At 53.1% G+C, this 17,652-nt stretch overlaps 7 protein-coding genes across 7 annotated transcripts; 3 read left to right on the top strand and 4 right to left on the bottom strand.

Moving 5' to 3' along the window:
- Positions 1 to 440: 440 nt before the first annotated feature.
- On the bottom strand, positions 441 to 1,780 carry LTS14_005981 (uncharacterized protein; the record flags this gene model as incomplete). Its single annotated transcript, XM_064838679.1, has 2 exons — positions 441 to 1,339; positions 1,390 to 1,780. 2 exons carry the CDS (start codon positions 1,778 to 1,780, stop codon positions 441 to 443), a joined length of 1,290 nt encoding a protein of 429 aa, XP_064693504.1.
- Positions 1,781 to 4,968: 3,188 nt separating this feature from the next.
- Positions 4,969 to 6,508, bottom strand: LTS14_005980 (uncharacterized protein; the record flags this gene model as incomplete). The annotated part of the gene is made up of 3 exons (XM_064838678.1): positions 4,969 to 5,104; positions 5,155 to 6,405; positions 6,456 to 6,508. The coding sequence occupies 3 exons, from the start codon at positions 6,506 to 6,508 to the stop codon at positions 4,969 to 4,971; spliced, it is 1,440 nt and encodes a 479-aa protein (XP_064693503.1).
- Positions 6,509 to 7,054: 546 nt separating this feature from the next.
- On the top strand, positions 7,055 to 8,697 carry LTS14_005979 (uncharacterized protein; the record flags this gene model as incomplete). The annotated part of the gene is made up of 3 exons (XM_064838677.1): positions 7,055 to 7,949; positions 8,006 to 8,370; positions 8,431 to 8,697. The coding sequence occupies 3 exons, from the start codon at positions 7,055 to 7,057 to the stop codon at positions 8,695 to 8,697; spliced, it is 1,527 nt and encodes a 508-aa protein (XP_064693502.1).
- A 213-nt stretch (positions 8,698 to 8,910) lies between these two features.
- LTS14_005978 (uncharacterized protein) lies at positions 8,911 to 10,314 on the bottom strand (the record flags this gene model as incomplete). Its single annotated transcript, XM_064838676.1, has 2 exons — positions 8,911 to 8,977; positions 9,041 to 10,314. The coding sequence occupies 2 exons, from the start codon at positions 10,312 to 10,314 to the stop codon at positions 8,911 to 8,913; spliced, it is 1,341 nt and encodes a 446-aa protein (XP_064693501.1).
- Positions 10,315 to 11,030: 716 nt separating this feature from the next.
- On the bottom strand, positions 11,031 to 11,603 carry LTS14_005977 (uncharacterized protein; the record flags this gene model as incomplete). Its single annotated transcript, XM_064838675.1, has 1 exon — positions 11,031 to 11,603. The coding sequence occupies one exon, from the start codon at positions 11,601 to 11,603 to the stop codon at positions 11,031 to 11,033; it is 573 nt and encodes a 190-aa protein (XP_064693500.1).
- A 1,554-nt stretch (positions 11,604 to 13,157) lies between these two features.
- NGG1 (Transcriptional regulator) lies at positions 13,158 to 15,462 on the top strand (the record flags this gene model as incomplete). Its single annotated transcript, XM_064838674.1, has 2 exons — positions 13,158 to 13,821; positions 14,054 to 15,462. The coding sequence occupies 2 exons, from the start codon at positions 13,158 to 13,160 to the stop codon at positions 15,460 to 15,462; spliced, it is 2,073 nt and encodes a 690-aa protein (XP_064693499.1).
- Positions 15,463 to 15,925: 463 nt separating this feature from the next.
- On the top strand, positions 15,926 to 16,777 carry LTS14_005975 (uncharacterized protein; the record flags this gene model as incomplete). The annotated part of the gene is made up of 1 exon (XM_064838673.1): positions 15,926 to 16,777. The coding sequence occupies one exon, from the start codon at positions 15,926 to 15,928 to the stop codon at positions 16,775 to 16,777; it is 852 nt and encodes a 283-aa protein (XP_064693498.1).
- Positions 16,778 to 17,652: the final 875 nt, after the last annotated feature.

Raw genomic sequence — 17,652 nt, 5'->3', positions numbered from 1 at the left:
TCCTTGCACCACCTCATCATCACACAAGCTCGACGCCTGCATGCAATCGACAGGTGCTTCCTCCAACGGAATTCTGCTGTGCCGTGTTCGAAAGCGTAGTGGAGCGGTTGGCTTCTTTCGACTTTGTGCATGTTTTCGCGTGTCGACTTGGGATGGCAGGCAGCTAGACTGCTGATCTACTTCCGCAATCTGCGTCTTGACCAGTTCAAGAAGATGCTCTGGGTCTTGAGGCGAAGTGGATGTCTCTGTCGACATACTTTCATAGCTGACAACATTGCAGCGTCACATTGCAGTTCATCGAGCAGCTGCACTGGTCGCGGAGAGTCGTATTCGGCCGTCCTCAGGCCGAATTCGTCGCTTTCGCATTCTAGTACAGTTTGCCGGCTCGATGAACATGAAGTTCCGTTGAAGTGTTTCGAATGTGCCTCATGACTCTATGCTCATCCAGAGGGATAGTGCGTGAGACTATAGCCATGACTGGCTGCATCCTGTGGATACTGCAACGGCGGGTGCAGCTGTTGAGGAGCATACTGTCGGTCTGCGGTCATTGGCGCGTAAGAAGTGGGAGGTAGAGGCGGTGGCTGCATTTGAGAATGAGCCGGCGAATATACGCTGCCTGCTGGTGACATCTGCACAGGGTTAGTCTGTAACGAAGCGGGCTGCTGCTGATAGCTTTGTGGTTGCGGCTGTGTGGCATATGCCTGTTGCGGTTGGCCTGGTGGGTATGGCGGTACATTGTACGCTGCAGGACTCGACACTGCCATGTTCTGGAACTCGCTTTGAGGGGGGAGCTGGGGAGGATGGTAAGGCTGCTGCTGCTGGATTGTCGGAGCATGCATCGGTGTGTATGGCATTACTGGGGTCTGCACATAGTGCTGGGCCATTCCTGATGCAGAGCCTGGCGGTGCTTGATGCTGTTCGTATTGTTGCGGTCGCTGCGCAACAGCAGCGGAAGAGTACTGATAGTGCTGTGTTGTAGGAACCCACTCTGGCCTTGAAGATGAGTCCGCAAGATGATACGCTGAAGCCTGCTGTGTTTGGGGCACTTGCGCAGATGGGATTCCATCATGCGATCTCCAAGCAGTCAAAGCAGTGGGTGTCGTCATTGTGCTGGAGCTCGAGACAGGAAGCAAAGAGCTGGGTGCACTGCCAGGAAATTGACCCATCTGCTGAAAAGAGCTATGGCGAGAGTTCGATGACTGTGACGCCGTGGTTACGGATAGACTTCTTGGGCTTGAGGTTGAGCTTGGTCGCTGAATGCTTGATCCCGTTGTTGAAAGTGCTGTCGCAGGCGATGTCGCATGCGCCGAAACGGCAGAGGGTTCAGACAATCCGTGTACTGCAATTTGTATTAGTCGATAGAATGGTGAATCGATCGTTGATACATACCATCGCTAGTATCCGCTCCTCGATAAGCAGCGTCGTTGAGTCTACTACGCAGAAATGTATTCTCCTCTTCAAGCTCAAAGTTACGTTGTCGAGTGACAGCTACAATCTTCTCGCTGGACTCATTTGTCCCACGAAGCTCGCTTACAGTCCTTTCGAGAATGTCGATATGGTCCTTGGTCCTTTGCCGGATAGCACGTTGAGCCTCGCGATCGTTCGCTCTCTTGCGCTCAAGTTGAGCAGCAGAGAGTGTTGTCACGCTACGGGTTCCTGCTCGAGACGCTCGCTTCTTGCCCGAACTACCAGACGGTCGTTTTGATTCTGAGCCTGACGATGCGTAACCATGGGACGGCTGTCTTTCCAGGCTACCCGTCGTGGAAAGGTCGGCGTCCATCGGAGACCATGGAGAGTGAGTTTCGAACGGATGCCAAGCTGACGTGAGCACACAAGTCATGGAAACAGCTTGCGGATGGGTTCCGAGGTAGGTGGTTTGGGGATTCCTTTCTGCCACACCGCTGATTGAGGCTTCGAGTGCAGGTCGAATCTACCGATGCGATAGGGCGGGCAGCGGCTAGTTGTATTTGCCTCGGCGTATGACGATGAAGTCGGTCCTGAGGTGTAGCGGATCGCGGTGGGTGGCAGTTGTTAGTCACTGCACGTAGAAGTCTATTTCGGGTTTCCGAACAGAAGGGATGCGATGGCCATTGCAAATGTCGACGCGAGGGCTGCCTGTCTATACTAATACCTTAGCTGCTGCATGCGGAGCAAGGACCTTCCGGTAGAAACCGTCAATCATTGCGCGGTTCTGGCGAAGTGACGGCGAATACTGGGCAGGGCTCAGTCCAACCCACTACTCCAGAGGTATGTGCAGGAACTGCCCTGCACATGGGACTGGAAACGCGCCATCTCGCTATGCTGCAGATACCTGCTGCAGGCTAGCTGCTCATGCTGCCCAACTGGCTGAATGTGCCTGACCACCCTTCTTTACTTCACGCCACGAGCCGCCGTCTGGTCGAGTACAGCCAAGCCTATCCTGAGACACCGGGCGGCAGACAGACGGTGAGACGCACATAACCTTAGCGAGTCGGTTAGATGAACATGCTGCTAGTGCCACGCCATTTGCCCGTTTTTCCGCCGAAGAAGGGACAAGGCTTGTGCTTGGGTACGCTAAGAGCTTCGTTAGAGCTTCCATCAGACTTCGATATGCTTTTACACTCTATCCCACGTGTATGGGCGACATTTCGGGATGTGTAGAAGGACTGTGCCGTCAATACATTCAGGGATGTGTCTCGACATCAACGGAGCCTGCATCATTGCTCTCATATCACTCTACCACTTCGTTCCAGATGACCAGCGTCCCAGCAGATAAATAAGACAAGACTGCATTTTCGCGACATGACATTTGGGAAGGTCACATTGACCAACGCGAGTGGGCATTGCCGATTGTGCCTGTTGTCGAAAACTCGGAAGTCCAGTGCTTACGCATACAATATAGCGTTGAACAGCAGCAACCCACCCACTACCGGCAACGTGAAGCGACAATTTGCCGACGTTGCACAAAGCAGCAAATCCCAAACTCTATGCCACAGCTTGCGTTGATCACCCGGCCACCGCTACAATAATGGCGCGAAGGAGTGCACCAATGTAGACTTACGCCGAAGTGTTACCCAGTTCGACTAGGCGCGCAAGCAGCACGATGAGCTGTTTATCATGGTTAGCTCGATTGTACTGCAGATTGGTAAACAGTGATCTGCAACGTGGTATGCGGCAGCTGATGCACTATAGGCCATGGCAAGCCTTCCGAGAGGTTGTCTTCTCACCAATGTGCCCTTCAGCATCCGAGCTTGTGAATGCGATGTTGTCAGCGCGCCGCGACCATGGTGGTCTCTCGTCAGTCGCCGTAATTAATTACCTTATCGACATTTGACAGAATCCTACAGCGAACCCTGGCGCTCGTGTGGCGACTGCTCCCCTGTTCGCCGAAATGGTGGCTGCCACGTTTTCTGGGGCTACGACCCGGTGCCCACTTTTCATGGCCAGTTCGAATACGAAGACAGTAAATAGACGCAATTGCGCACCCATCTACTCGCACGATATTTCTCGAGGATGCATTGGTCCGATCTGCTGGTGCGTGTCCTCAATCTCCTTGTTCTTGATCAAGTCGATGGCGATATGCTCCGGGACGCTTAAGACACGCGATACATCCCCTGATTTCGTCGGTTTGTGTTTCCGACGGCTGCCCATATGACCTGGCAAAGCCAAGCGCCTCACTGTAGTCCAAGCACTTTTCATTTTTAGGTCCACCCACCACGAGGAAGCAGGGACACTTCTGACGGTCGTCGTCTTTCCGACATGTAGCCGACACCACGCTCGTGTGATACTAGTGAGGTGAACAACTTGTTTCATGTGTTCATGCATCGTCGATCCGGCTTCGGATCCGAGACCCGAAGCCCTCAGGAGAATCTTGACGCCGTCGGTGTCTGCAGCGACCGTGTCAACGACGAAGACAACTTTAGTGCTGGCTGTCTGTCGACGGCGACTCGACGCAGTTTATCCGTTGGACAGTGACAATACGGTTATACCAATCGATCTACGTTCGCGCCCACGACATCCATCACATCATCATTGAAAAGCAGGCTAAATCAAGTCTGAAGCTTTCTGCAGTCTTCCAACCTTGTACGTCTTCTTTTGCAGCTGCTAGGCTAGAAAGTACAACGCCACATGTGGCTGAAGCACGCGACCATCGATCCTGTCGAACACTAGCTCATCACCTTATGGAGGCATCAAACAAAGCAAGGCGACGAATGTTGACATAATGGCGCGTATACCTATTCTGTTCGGATGCTGCCCGAACTGCGATGATCTCCCCCGAGAGCCCTCCAGATCGACGAGCCTACGAGATGCAAGGCAGACGACAGATCATTCCTCGGCAGTGTTATTTGTGGTCCATGGTGGAAATCTCGCAGAGGGGAGAAGGTTCAGATTGGCGGCTAGTGAACCTTATACCTCCCGAATATTACGTTCCGCCGAGTTCCGCCAGCCCATGTTTGCAGGAGTAGACCCGCAGACTGCAGCTTTACCTGATGCAGGGGCTCAGCGAATGTGATCAACGCTTGGGTATAGTTTGCAACGTCGTGGTTGTTTCTCGTTGCCCAGCCTTCTGTCGCTGCTAGTGCACGACAACGAGAGTTTGTTTCAAGACCCACAGATCGAAGAGTCTACCATCATGAAACACGATTCCACATTGGACATTGTTGCAAAACTCTCTCCTGAATGCAGTAAGCTCGTGGAAGTAACGTTGTTCTATTCAAGTCTTCCACAGCGCCCTTCCACCGTAGACCAAAGTATGCTCGTACTGGCGGACAGCGGGTAAATAAGACAAAGTTCGGACGACATGACGGCACTACTGTGGTGAGCGAACGGGAGAAGGCACAGACCATTACGATCGTGGTTGGTATGACAGAATCCAATCTCGCAACGTGATATGCGTTGCTGCCCAAGCGGGCAAGCCTCAGTTTCATTTTGGCATTATCGACGATGGGCTGCACATGGAGCAGAGTCCGGTCGAGACTTAGGTTGCATCTAATCGCGGCACATCGAGTTGAAGAGCTCAGCCACGGTCTTCGCACTCTTCTTGGGATGGCGCTTCTGACCTCCCTGATAATCAACGTAAGTTACGCCGAACCTGGTCTCGTAACCCTCGGCCCACTCGAAATTGCTATACAGCGGGTCAGCTTGTTCGTGGCATGTGGGTGCGAAGGTACGTACTCCATCAAGCTCCACGCCATGTAACCTCTGCAGTCCACGTTATCGATGGTCACCGCCTGCGCCATGGCATTAATGTAGTCGGTGAAGTACTGTGCACGGAAGTCGTCTTGCAGAATCTGCTCCACAGGCATGTCATTCTCGCCCTTCAAACTAGTTCCATTCTCAGTAACAATGATCGTAGGTCTGCCGTAACGATCTGAGATCCATTTCATGAGCTTTCGGAAGCCTTGTGGGCAAGGTTGGAGCCATGGCGATTGAGTTTCGGGTCCTACTGGCGTGCCTTCCTTGTTCTCTAGGAGCAGATCGAGATTACCCGCGAAGTCTTCAGGAGTTGGCTCTGTCTTTTTGTGCCTGATGTAGTTCGCGCAGTAGTGATTCATGCCGTAAAAGTCATTGGAGCCTTTGACCAAGGCACTCTCCTCGGCGGTGAACTTTGGCAGTCTGTCTCCTAATTGCTTTCTCATGCTGGCGGGATAGTCACCCTTGTACACTGGGTCTGCGAACCAGGCAATGGAGAACTCAAGCTTACGTTCGCAGGCTTCAACGTCGAGGGGCTCATTCTCGTCCCAAGGCATGACCCAGTCACCGTTCAGGGTGATTCCGATCTGCCCACCATCCTTGGCCTTGAATTCATCACGATACATCTTCACGACATGACCGTGCGAGACAAGGAGACTGTGCACAACTCTCCACGGCTCAATAGAGCTATCTCCAATTTCGTTCTTCTGGCGATTGCTGGTGTGGCCGGGTGCGAATTGTCCGACGCTATAACCTAGGATCGAAATGCACCATGGCTCATTGTAAGTGATCCAGTGCTTGACCTTCGATCCGAAAGCCTCAAAAATCACTCGGGCATAGCGGACATAGTCTTGGATATACTCCTCTTGGTTGAGAGGTCCACCATATCGCTCGTGAAGAGCGGCTGGAAGATCCCAGTGAAATAATGTGGCCATGGGGATGATACCATTGGCATGTAACTCGTCCACTAGGTCAATATAGTACTGCAGACCAGCTTTGTTGACGGGGTCATTGCGTCCGCCCAGTGGGATGACTCGGGACCACGAGATGCTGAATCGGTAAGCCTTGGCACCCAGCTGCTTCAGCAAGGCGACATCTTCCTTGTATCGATGGTAGGAGTCACAGGCAACGTCGCCGTTGGTTCCGTCCGCGATCTTGCCTGGTTTGCGGCAGAATACGTCCCAGATAGAATCTGCACGGCCGTCCTCATGAGGAGCGCCTTCGATTTGGTAGCTATCAAAATGTGAGTCGTGGATGTAAAAGTGCATACCACGATCTCGTACCTTGCAGTGGCATAGCCCCACAGAAAGTCTTTTGGCAGCTTCACGTCTGTCATTTTGTCTCTTGTAGTTCGCGATTGTAGAAAATTTTGGATGGGACGAAGGAGATTCGAACACGGCGACCAACCTCTCAATATGGCTGGCGTCGTCTCAGCGACTAGCTGTTCGGAGCACCTTGTCCAGTCTAGCACGGCGTGGCACTTTACAGAACATATTGCGATTGAGGCTACAGGCTATAGGGAGACGGTGGAGCTCAAGAGGGGCGAGCAACGCGGTTGTCGGGCCTTGGTGCCGATAGTACTGAACCTGAGGCATCTCAAACAAATTGCTGTGTTTGGCCAAGCCGAAACAGCTTCGCGGACTACCTCTTTAGGTGGCCATCCGCTGGCGGAACATCTTGTCGATGCTTCTCTCGCTGTCTCCAGACGGTGGCAAGCATTCGGCATCTGGATCTCTTAGCGGTGCTGTACGCTCGAGACTCAGTAGGCGGCGGCGGACGGTCTGTATCCTGGAAAGACGTGTAGTCATTTAATTCTTGACTATCTCATCCTCCCACACTCGGTCTCCTTTCATTCCATTGAACCATCAAACAGACGTCAATCATGGCTTCGTGCATTCCATCGCGCTCGCGAACACTGGCCTCTACAGGCCGAAGACTCTTGACCACCGGCACGAAGCAGTCCGCGGCAGCTGCACAAGGCCAGAAGAAAGAAGGAGACATATCTGATGCCTTCGCTTCACTTTCAGGTCTAACGTTTAGACCACTGGAGCCGCGCTTCGCAGATCTAAAACATCGCCTTGTCGCTGGGATCGAAGAAGCCTTGCAAGACAGCTGGAACAAATTACTAGCTTCTCTACGAGAAGAGATACCACTAATAGCTGAGCTTGGACCAAAAATTGTTCCCTCGATCGACTTCAAGGACCTCGCAAATGCTAGCCCAGAGTTTCGAACAGAGCACAAGAAGCGCGGCGTAGCTGTGATCCGCAATGTCATTCCCCAACAGGAAGCTCTGGACCTCAAGCAGGAGCTACGGGACTACATCGCCGCCAATCCGCAGACCAAAGCATTTCCACAGGATAATCCGCAGGTTTACGAGCTCTACTGGTCACCTAGTCAGATCAAGGCTCGGTCACATCCGAATTTGATTCAAGCTCAACGCTTTTTGATGGAGTTCTGGCATTCGAGAGATCCAAATGCTCTCATCTCGAGCAGCCATCCATTGATATATGCCGACCGGCTACGGATGAGATTACCTGGTGATGCCAAGTTCGCGCTGGGTCCACATATTGATGGTGGCAGCTGTGAGCGGTGGGAAGAGAGCGGCTATGGCAGAGGAGGTGTTTACGATGCGATTTGGAAGGGCAGATGGTGGGAGTACGATCCTTGGGAGTCGAGCTGTCGTCTCCCTGTTGTGTCGGATCTGTATAATGGTGTGGGGGCCTGCTCAATGTTTCGAATGTTCCAAGGATGGTTGAGCATGTCTGAGACCGGTCCTTGTAAGTACATCGCCAAGACTCCTCAATGCAACCCAGAACGTTGACAAGAAATTCAGACGAGGGCACACTATTGGTCAATCCTCTTCTGAGCCGCGCGACTGCTTACTTTCTACTGCGGCCATTCTTCTCGCCAAAGAAGCAAGCCGCTGATCCTACCGCGGAGCATTTCGAGGAGTCGTTCCTTGACTCGAACAACTGGGAACTCGAGTCTCCCTCGTCTTCATGGCTCCACGGTGCTACACCCGGCCATGGCCAAGAACTCCGCGCCGCATTACATCCTCATCTCGACTTGCCATGGTCCATGGTCCATATGCCAAAGGTCAACCCAGGCGATTACGTGAGCTGGCATTGCGACACGATCCATGCCGTCGATAAGGTTCATGCTGGGAAAAGTGATAGCTCTGTTATGTACATTCCTGCCGTAAGTCTAATGGCACACATTCAAGCTTGGACTGCTGCTACGTGCTGACGGCTCTCTTAGTGCCCTCTGACAGTACAAAACGCCGACTTTGTCGGCCGCCAACGCGATGCGTTCCTCCAGGGTTACCCTTGTCCAGACTTTGGTGGCGGCGTAGGTGAGAGTAAGCATGTCGGTCGTCCAGGCGCGAAGGACGTGGAGGAGGTCGACCCAGAAGACGGTATGAGAGCTTTCGGGCTCAAAGCATGGGATAGTGAAGAAAGCGGCCTCACAATGGGACAACGCGAGGTCATGGATCGTGCCAACAAGCTTTGGGACTTTTATGCTTGAGTGTACTATCTATGTGATAACTTTTAGTAAGCAGTCTGGTCATGTCGTTTATCGATACTTCGCCCGATTCAAACGACATGAGCAAGATCGGTCGAAATCATACCCGACCATGCCGGAAATACAAGTACATCGCCGACGTTATGTCCCGGCGGTGCTCCGTTGGCTCCGTAGACAGCACTAATGAATGCTCTGTCTTTCCTGGCCACGCGAAACTCAATAAGTCACCCTGCCCGTTCTTCCGGCGTCGATACCATAAGGTGTAGGCTTCCACAACCCAATCCTACCATAATACCACAAAGTATCCTGCCACGTATTCCAGAAGTGACTGCCCCACGGCACGAACCTTGACAAAAACGGCACGCCCGCCAACTCAAGCGCCAGCTCTAGAGCCCTGCAATCCGTGAACGCGATATCGAAGTTTCCGAACCCAACGAAGACGCCACGGTTGGCCAATTCAGGATTCGCGGCCACGGAAGCGTTACTGATGTAGCCTGCTGTGTTCGTGTCGCTGGACGCTGGTCCGCGGGCGCCGGAGAAGAGACCGAAGGAGCTGAAATTCGAGGTGGCGTTGATATACATTTCATAAGTCAGCTCGCTGCCCAACGACAGGCCGGCGAAAGCACGATGCTCGGGGTCCGAGGAGGCGCGATACGTCTCTTCAACGAATGGCAGTAAGATACTCAGGTAGTTCTCGCGCACGCAGATCATGAGTTCCGGGAAGGGACCTGTGTCGTTACAGCCTAGATTGTAGAAGGCTGGGCAGACTACTACGGTGGGTGGGATCCATTGTTCTAGGATCAGGTTGTCGATTATGTTGAAGGCCTTGGCTAGGTTGGGCCAGTCGTACGCTGACCCTCCACCTCCGTGCGAGAGGTATAGAACTGGATAAGGATCTGTGCAGTTTGGATCGTAGTTCGGTGGCAAGTAAAGCGCTAGATCATGGATGTCCTTCGCCGGGTATGTCGACCCCGGTGAAGAGTAGTTCACTGCGAGAGCTTTGCCCTGATGTGCTGTCGGGACTGGCAGAGAAAAGTCGAAGTCAAGGTTCAGGGCTGGATAGTACTGGAACTCTTTGTCATATGGGACTTGGAAGATAGAGTGGTTGAACTGGAGGTGATCGTTCTGGAAAGGTAGGTTCTGCGGGTCGTTATAGAATGTCAAGCCTGGCACTTGTCCGGGCTCTGTCGTAGCGCAGCGTGGCCCAAGGCCGCAATCGATGATATATGCGTAGCTATATGTGCCCGAAGGAAAGGGCGAAGTCCACTCCCAATGCCCGTTACCAGTGTTGTTCATGTAGAAGCCAGTGTAGTTTCCTTGCGGTCCAAGGTTGCCTGTAGTGTTGACATTCAGACCGGCGACGAAGAAGTCTCCAGGACGATACTCGTGAGGATCATAAGCTGTGCTGAAGGCAGGAGTAGTGTGGAATTGATCGGTGAATGGTAGCAGACCGCCTGCAATCTGGACTTTGTTGGCTGTAGCATTAGTGTACTTGAAAGTGACCTCGTAGCCTGTAGGTGCACGGCCGGTATATTGGACTGTCACCGAGGCCGTTGTCGTAGATGCCAGAAGAGCTAAGCTCGTGGCGAGCAGCGCTGTGATTTGGGTAATGGTGCTCATGGCTATGTCTTGATATCACAGATGGACAACGAAAATGCAGGTGCTAAACGTGACGGCAGAGGCACGTTCGACGAGCGGTATATCATCACCTTTCAACGTATACTCGGCCGTCAACTTCAGCCTCCCCTCCACAGAGTCCCATGTTGCATTGCAGCTTCGGCATCATGGCGGGGTCATGGTAGCCAAGATCTATGATATTTGGATGTATTCTACCGGACGTCCCGTTAGACATCGTTGTGTAGGCTATGAAGGCAATCTTGTCGTTGTGTCGGGATGTCCACAGGAATATTGAGACCATGTGAAATTCTCCCCGCCTGACGTCGATCATGCACGCTTGACGCCTCTTGGCTCTCGAGCTTAGAGGGCACCGGCACAGATCCGACGGCTATACAACATGACCATCCTACGATGGTACACGCGGCAGCTTCGTGCGGCAAATCATCTTCTGCCCTCGTCCCCAGTGGCACAATAGTTGTTGTTCGAATGAGACTAATTGGAGGACCATGGCAGGCTCATATCCTCTAGATAGTGTGACCATACCGATACCAGGCGCCGTTGATGATCATTCGTGGTATATCCAGTAGCGGGATGATCAGCAATAACATAGACACAAACAACCAAGAGCCCGAGGCCTCAGCACAACAATTCATTCCATCCTCATCAACCACAAACTTGCCTCATCATGTCCAGGTCCACGTCCGTGACAAATGAAGACTTCATCGCCTCAAGAGACCCGCGAATAGTTTAGTAACAAATCTCCACCACCCAGATATCTGTCGCTGCTCCTCTTCGTCTAGATCATCGGGAGCAATACGTCCTCCTAACATAGCAATGGCACACTCGCGAGCCCATTCTCGGCGTCCTGGAGTAGCCCGAGGGTGGACAGTAAGTGTTCTGGTCGTCGTTGAGTCGGCTGCGGCTGTCGAATCTCCGCGCCGAAGTGGTGCAGGTGATAGCGAGAGCGTAATCAAGATATTCTTATTTCTCGGACCGTGAGCTGCAGCCGTCTCAGTGTTTACTCGGGCGTGGACGGCTGCTGGCGAGACAGCTGATACGAAGTTGTCGAGACAGATCGCACGAGTAGGCTGGTCGAGTGACGTGGGATAGTAGCTCAGTGTGCGAGCAGCGACGACCGGCCGTGTGGCCGAGGGCACAGAGGAATCACAACTACTAGCCGTTGAGTCCATTTCCTCGGCTTCGAGAGGAGTAGTAGACCCAGACGGCATGTTTACCACTGCTTTTGGGGGCGTGTTGTTGACGTTCTCGGTGCCATACGCATACAGTGGCATCTTGTCCAGCACATCTTGGGAAATAGTAAGCCGCTTGACACCCAAAGCCTCCAAGTCGACTTCACCATTCACGACCCTCTGCCGAAGGTCGACACGACGTCTATGCTGCCGGCGATGCTGGAGTCCTGATATGAGAGCCGCGAAACACGGGAGTGAACCGACGACCAGAATGATAACCGCTCATATCGGTAACACAGCTCCACTACTCGCGAAACCTCACGAGTGTTAAAAGCCATCGTCAATTTTCTCCACCGATGCAGGGGAGGAACACATAATATACAGTCTCATAGCGTATCGACAGCCGAATATAGTCATCTGGTCTGTATAGCTGGCTTAATTGCTGTCCGAATGGCACCTCGCTCACATTGCCGCTGTACTGCGCCAGAGCGTCCATGAGAAGTTGTCCCGTCTGACCGGGTAAAGCGTAGACGGGATATTTTGACGTGGCTTTCCATTGATCTCGATCACCGAGATTCCACACAGCGTTCCTAGGATACAGCGGCTCGTCGGTGCAATTTGCTGGAAGACGACAAAGAAAGCGTTGATGCGGTTGTTTGTGTAATATTCGAGCATGCATTCAGGGGTCGTCTTGGGGCCAATTGCCATATGTCCTCTTACGTCCCCGTTCTTTGGAGGATCTGACAGTCGGGTCGTGTTCGAGGGCGCGTAGGGGACACTAGCGGTTACGCAGGTCGGGTCTGGGAGGTCAGGGGTGTATAGTTAGCCCTCTTGGAAGTTGAGTTGGCCGTTGTGGACAGACAAGCTAGTGATGTTCGAATCTAACGAGTAGCGAAACGAGACGTATGCATTGACATGTCAAGATTCGCCGGAAATGCTGATGTCCTTTACGATCACGGAGACACTAGATGCAGCTAAGCTCGTGAATGTCAGCTACTACCTCTTCGAGCGCCAGAAAAATTGGTGGTGATACCCATGGTTGCGATGCTGCGTAGCCAATAAGTCGGCTGGATAGATGATAGCTAGAAGTCGATGAAGCCAACAACAAGCTCTTCCTTGGGTGTGTTAAGCCTGTGGCGGCCGGTACACTGTCCATGGCAGAGAGTTGGGCACAGTCGGTACAGCATCTCATAACGCCTTATCTGTCCAGCCAAGCGGAGCCAGAAATCTCTGTGACACCGCAGAAGCAGCAGGAATGATGGAGAGATCTACAGACTGGCACGTGTGGTTGGATGCGTGATAGGAAAGGCGTGGCGGACAGTAGAGTGAGGTTGCATTAATCGTGGCGCAGCGATGTGATCGGATGTGAAGTCTATGCTGCAGGACCACGTCTCCAAGATTGTCTTCTTGCGCCACGAGATCAGCAAACAGTGCTGCGAGCCTGTGCCTTTGTGCCGCTGGCCAGACAATCGGATGAAGAGAGATCAGGGTCTGCGCCGCAATATGTAAGGTATGGTAGAGTAGGCTGTCATAATCACGGCTCGTCAACTGTGGGGTTAGTGGAGACAGCCTTTCACATGCAAGTAGGAAGAGAGACGAGGTCGACGTGACCATGGACTGGTAATAATGTCAGTCTAATCATTCACGCATCTCAATATGGCCCCTCCAGTCGCGAAGAAGGCAGCAGCAGCGTCGAAGCCGGCTGCGCGCGACCGTCGGTCTGTCTCGCGCCACTCCACCCCAGTGTCCGCGTTGACTGAGAACTCCGCTCCGCCTACGCCGGTCACTGCCACGCCCACTCCTGCTGCTGTGCCGAGGGAGACTGCCTACCTCAAGATTACTGCTTCGGCTCTGCTGTCCGATGATCTCAGTATCGAACAGCTCATATCTGGCACGAGTGCTCGTGGATCTGAGCCTCCTACGGCCAAAGAGCTGAATAGCTTGCACGACAGGATCCGCGATAGTGTCAACAAGTTCATGGGCAAACGGGGCGAAATATGCGATCGAGGTATGAGGCAGCTGATGCAGAAGAAGAAGGAGAGGATAGCTGCCGAGCGGGAGGAGGAGGCTGCGAGGCAGGCGCAGGAAATGGCGGATAAGAGGGAGCGCGAAGACGCGGAGAAGAGGAGAGCTAAGAAGGAGAAGGACAAGGAGCGAGAGAAGGAACGAGAGAAGGAGAAGGGGGCGTTGAGTAGGAAGCGGAGTCGAGATGAGATGGAGATTGACGGCGAGGAGGAGGACAGGGCGAAGCGACGAGAAAGCTTGCCGAGTGTTGGTGCGCATGGACTGGCGAGACAGGATGGTGTCGGTGTTCATGAAGGTACGTTATACACCTGCTCCTTCCTTCTTCAGAGCTCACAACGCCTTCATTCGGCTACTTCCATTCCGGGAGGTCACATGTGTACAGCCAGGATCACGTGCTCGCTCAGTCGCACCTATAAAGGTGTCTTGAGTGCACCTTCGCGCATCGCATTTACACTACAGAAGCAATCGCGAACGCAATCAGCGCATAATGCCTCGTCTAGTACTCAAGCTAAGCAAATCACGTCCAGGTCAACCGGCGCCACCATCTCCACCAGTGCAACCAGGCACAGCGGCACTGGATCCCATGGACGTCGCCGCTTCACCAGCTGACTCGGAAGATGCGCGGACTGAGCCACCAGCCACAATCCCACTATATGAGCGCGCGTTCGGCAAGGATCCAAGTACATTCGACGACCCAACCATATACGACATCCGACCGCCTTCTCCTGGTTTACCCGACGAAGAGATCCGAGAACGATTGAACGTCCTCCACTGGCCACGCCACGACATCAGCGGTCTCACAGCAGGCGACCCACCGGATCAGGACTTCAGCAACGCTAAGCCGGCAAATCAGGTTAATTTCTCGACTTTCCAGACTTACGTCGAGCCTTACATCCGACCTTTCACTGAAGAAGATGCAGCCTTCCTTAAGGAGAGGGGCGACCGTTTCGCACCGTACGTTATTCCAAATCGTGGCAATAAGAGTTACAAGGACATCTGGGCTGCGGAGGATGGCTTGACAGGGATAGAAGCTCCGGCAAAGGTCGGGCTGAACCCGAATGAGGCGAGAGGTAGTATGGAGGATATGGACGATGCTACGGCTGAGACGGATGAAGTGAGCCATGGTCCGATTATGGAAAGGATGTTGAGTATTCTGCGACCACAGCCTGTAGGCGCCAAGCGTGAAGACAACGAAATCGACGCCAGCGGCGACACCTCCATGATCAACGGCACTGACGGCGATCCCGACAGCGCTCTACCTGGTGCCTCCCTAGACGATGCTCTCAACATCAAACCAGCCACCGCGCTCCCTCTCGACTTCCCTCGACCTAGTAACATTCCACAAAACCTCGACTACGCGACCTTAGAAACCCGCATGCAGCAGGAACTGACCTACCTCGGCTTCCTGTCACCAACAGATGTCCAGGACTTCGCCGCACACAACGACGATGAGATCGCCGCGAGATTAAGAACGCTGCAGCACGAACTCCGTCGCGTGAGCAGACATAACAACATCCGCAAAGCACGCGTCTTAGAATTGACCGAAGAGCGCATGGCCATGCAAGAATACACCAACATAGCCGACGACCTCGACGGCCAAGTCAACGCCGCTTACCTCAAGCGTAACCGCAGTCTCCAATCCAAACCTTCCAAGAAAGGTTCATCCTCTTCAGCGGCGGCTCAAGCCCGGGCTGCGGCGGCGGCTGGTAGGGGCGTCGGCATCGCGGGCGTGGGTGGCAGAGGTGTTAGTGAAGGTGTCAAGGCGTTGATGCAGAAAAGGAGGGATTGGATTGATATGATTGGGCCTGCGGTACACTACGGACGGCCGGACATTTTGGGGAGTCAGGAGACGATTTTCAATGAAGAGATTTTGAGGAGGCTGGAGAGGGGGGAAAGGGAGGCGGAGGTCGACGGTGGTGTTGGGGAGGGGGAGTGAAGTTATGAGTCTGTGTTCACGCTAGCGAACTACTTGGCCTCGAGGAGTTTGATACCCACGGCATGTTCCAGTCGATGATTGCAACCACTGGACAGCCTTGCGGCTTGCAGTATTCTGTACATAATGTCAGTGAATAACCTGGCACGAAACCTTGGCCCCAGGTCAGATCATGCGCACAATGCAAGTCGGCTCGTGGCGCAGCGCGCGGGCGTTGACTCATTCACTCAGCCTGGTAGATCTGTACTGTGGCCTCGCGCTGTTTCAGAGTCACGAAGCATGTAGTGAGGATGCAACGATCACTTCTAGATGAAGCTGGACTTCTCGTTCAGGCAGCAACATAATTCGAATTACCGTAGGCAACAGTAGGATAAGAATAAGAACCAATTCGTGTGTGTCTTTTGCTACTCGTAGACATCACGCCACTGCAAAATACTATCGGCTAGGACGTTCAAGCTCGTCCACAATGGCGACCACGACAGTCCCGCCAGAGTTCCTGGCTCAACCAGCAAGCGACATCATTGTCGAACGGATCAACTTCGAAGATACAGTACTACCCCGCTACAAAGGCCTATACGCAGTCATCTTCGACAACGTCCTCACAGCCTCGGAATGTAAGACCTTACTTAAAGCAGCAGAGGAGAGCAACAATGGCGTCTGGGAGCGAGCCATGATTAACATCGGCGGTGGCAAACAAAGACTTATGGAAGATGAACGCTGCTGCGGTCGCATAATCTACGATAACCAAGACCTTGCTACTGCAGTCTGGAAGCGGATCGAGGATTTATCTGACGTGCAGGAGATTGTGCGTCTGGAGAATGTACCCAAGATCTTTGGCAATGGTCCTGCGAAGCGCGGTGAAGTGTGGAGTGTCAGCCGCCCGAACGAGCGGATGAGATTCCTCAAGTACGTTGGCGGCGAGTACTTCCGCCCTCATTGCGATGGGTCGTATGAGACTCCTGATCACAAGGAGCGGACGTACTTCACGCTGCATCTGTATCTCAGTCAATCTGAGGAGGGTGCAGAGCTGCAGGGTGGTGCGACGACATTCCACAGCCTCGATATGAAGTCAAGACTGGATGTGGTGCCGAAGGTAGGGAGGGTGCTGTTGTTCCAGCATAGAGGATTACTGCATAGCGGGGATGATGTGTTGGGCGGGACGAAGTATACGATGAGGACGGATCTGTTGTATAGATTGGAGAAGAAGGGAGAGGAGCCGAGTAAGGAGTTTGAGATGAAGTTGGCGAAGGTCGGTGGCGCAGAGCCTCTGCAGAGTCGGATGCAGAAGGCAAAAGAGTTCACGGTGGAGGTCGGCTGAGCAGAGTACGACAACAGGGTAGCTTGCAAAGGTAGAAGTTGTTCTGAAAGGAAATTGCTTTCCGCGCTGATGTTGGTTCTGATGCTGGAAGAGCAACATGGATCTAATCACGTGCATGGGATGGTCGGCCGGGCTCAGCTTCACTCTCATGAGCTACTAGACACCGCACACCGCGAGAAGGTGCCGGCCATGTGCGGCAAAAAGAAAAGGTTGATCGCCATCCTCGCCAGCTAAAGTCATAGTCAGCATATGAAGCTCCACTTCCTCAGTGTTATTTCTAGACTCACAGTAATCAGAATCGAATGATACTGACATCCCACTCCGTCCATATCGCTACAGTGCCAGAATGAGATGCCAGTACGCCGCGTATTGCACTAAAGTGATCGTACAAGCCCTCCGAGGCAGCAAGCACACACAATCTTCGCACCGGCTCCCATAGCCAATACAGAGCCCACTGTAGTGAGCATGCAAGGCTGCAATTTCTGATGCCAAATGCAACCATGAGAGTCATGGCAGGCCCTTACAGGCAGTCACCAGACCTTGTTGTCGAGTCGACGAGGGAATGGATTTGAGGTGAAGATTACTCCGAATTTCTCATTGGCCATGAATGGACGAGCACGAGGCGCTGTCTGTATGTGAACCAAGAAACGCAGCGTTGACGAGGATGGCGATGAGGAGAGAAGTGTGAGTGCGAGTTACTGGAACTTTTGAGGTCGTTTCGCACTAGTGCTGGGAGCTATTGATGACTAAGACTGTCTATAGCCCACCAAGTCGCGTGATCACGCGTGACATTCGCTCGCTTAAGCACTTCTGCCTGCAAGGCAAACAGACTTCTAATAAAGCTCGATCTTGAAGACAATCCAACTTGCCTTCGA

This window comes from Recurvomyces mirabilis (assembly GCF_035927965.1).
Source record: "Recurvomyces mirabilis strain CCFEE 5264 chromosome Unknown scaffold_15, whole genome shotgun sequence".
NCBI classification, from domain to species: Eukaryota; Fungi; Ascomycota; class Dothideomycetes; order Mycosphaerellales; family Teratosphaeriaceae; genus Recurvomyces; species Recurvomyces mirabilis.
This window is presented reverse-complemented; position numbering and strand designations above follow the sequence as displayed.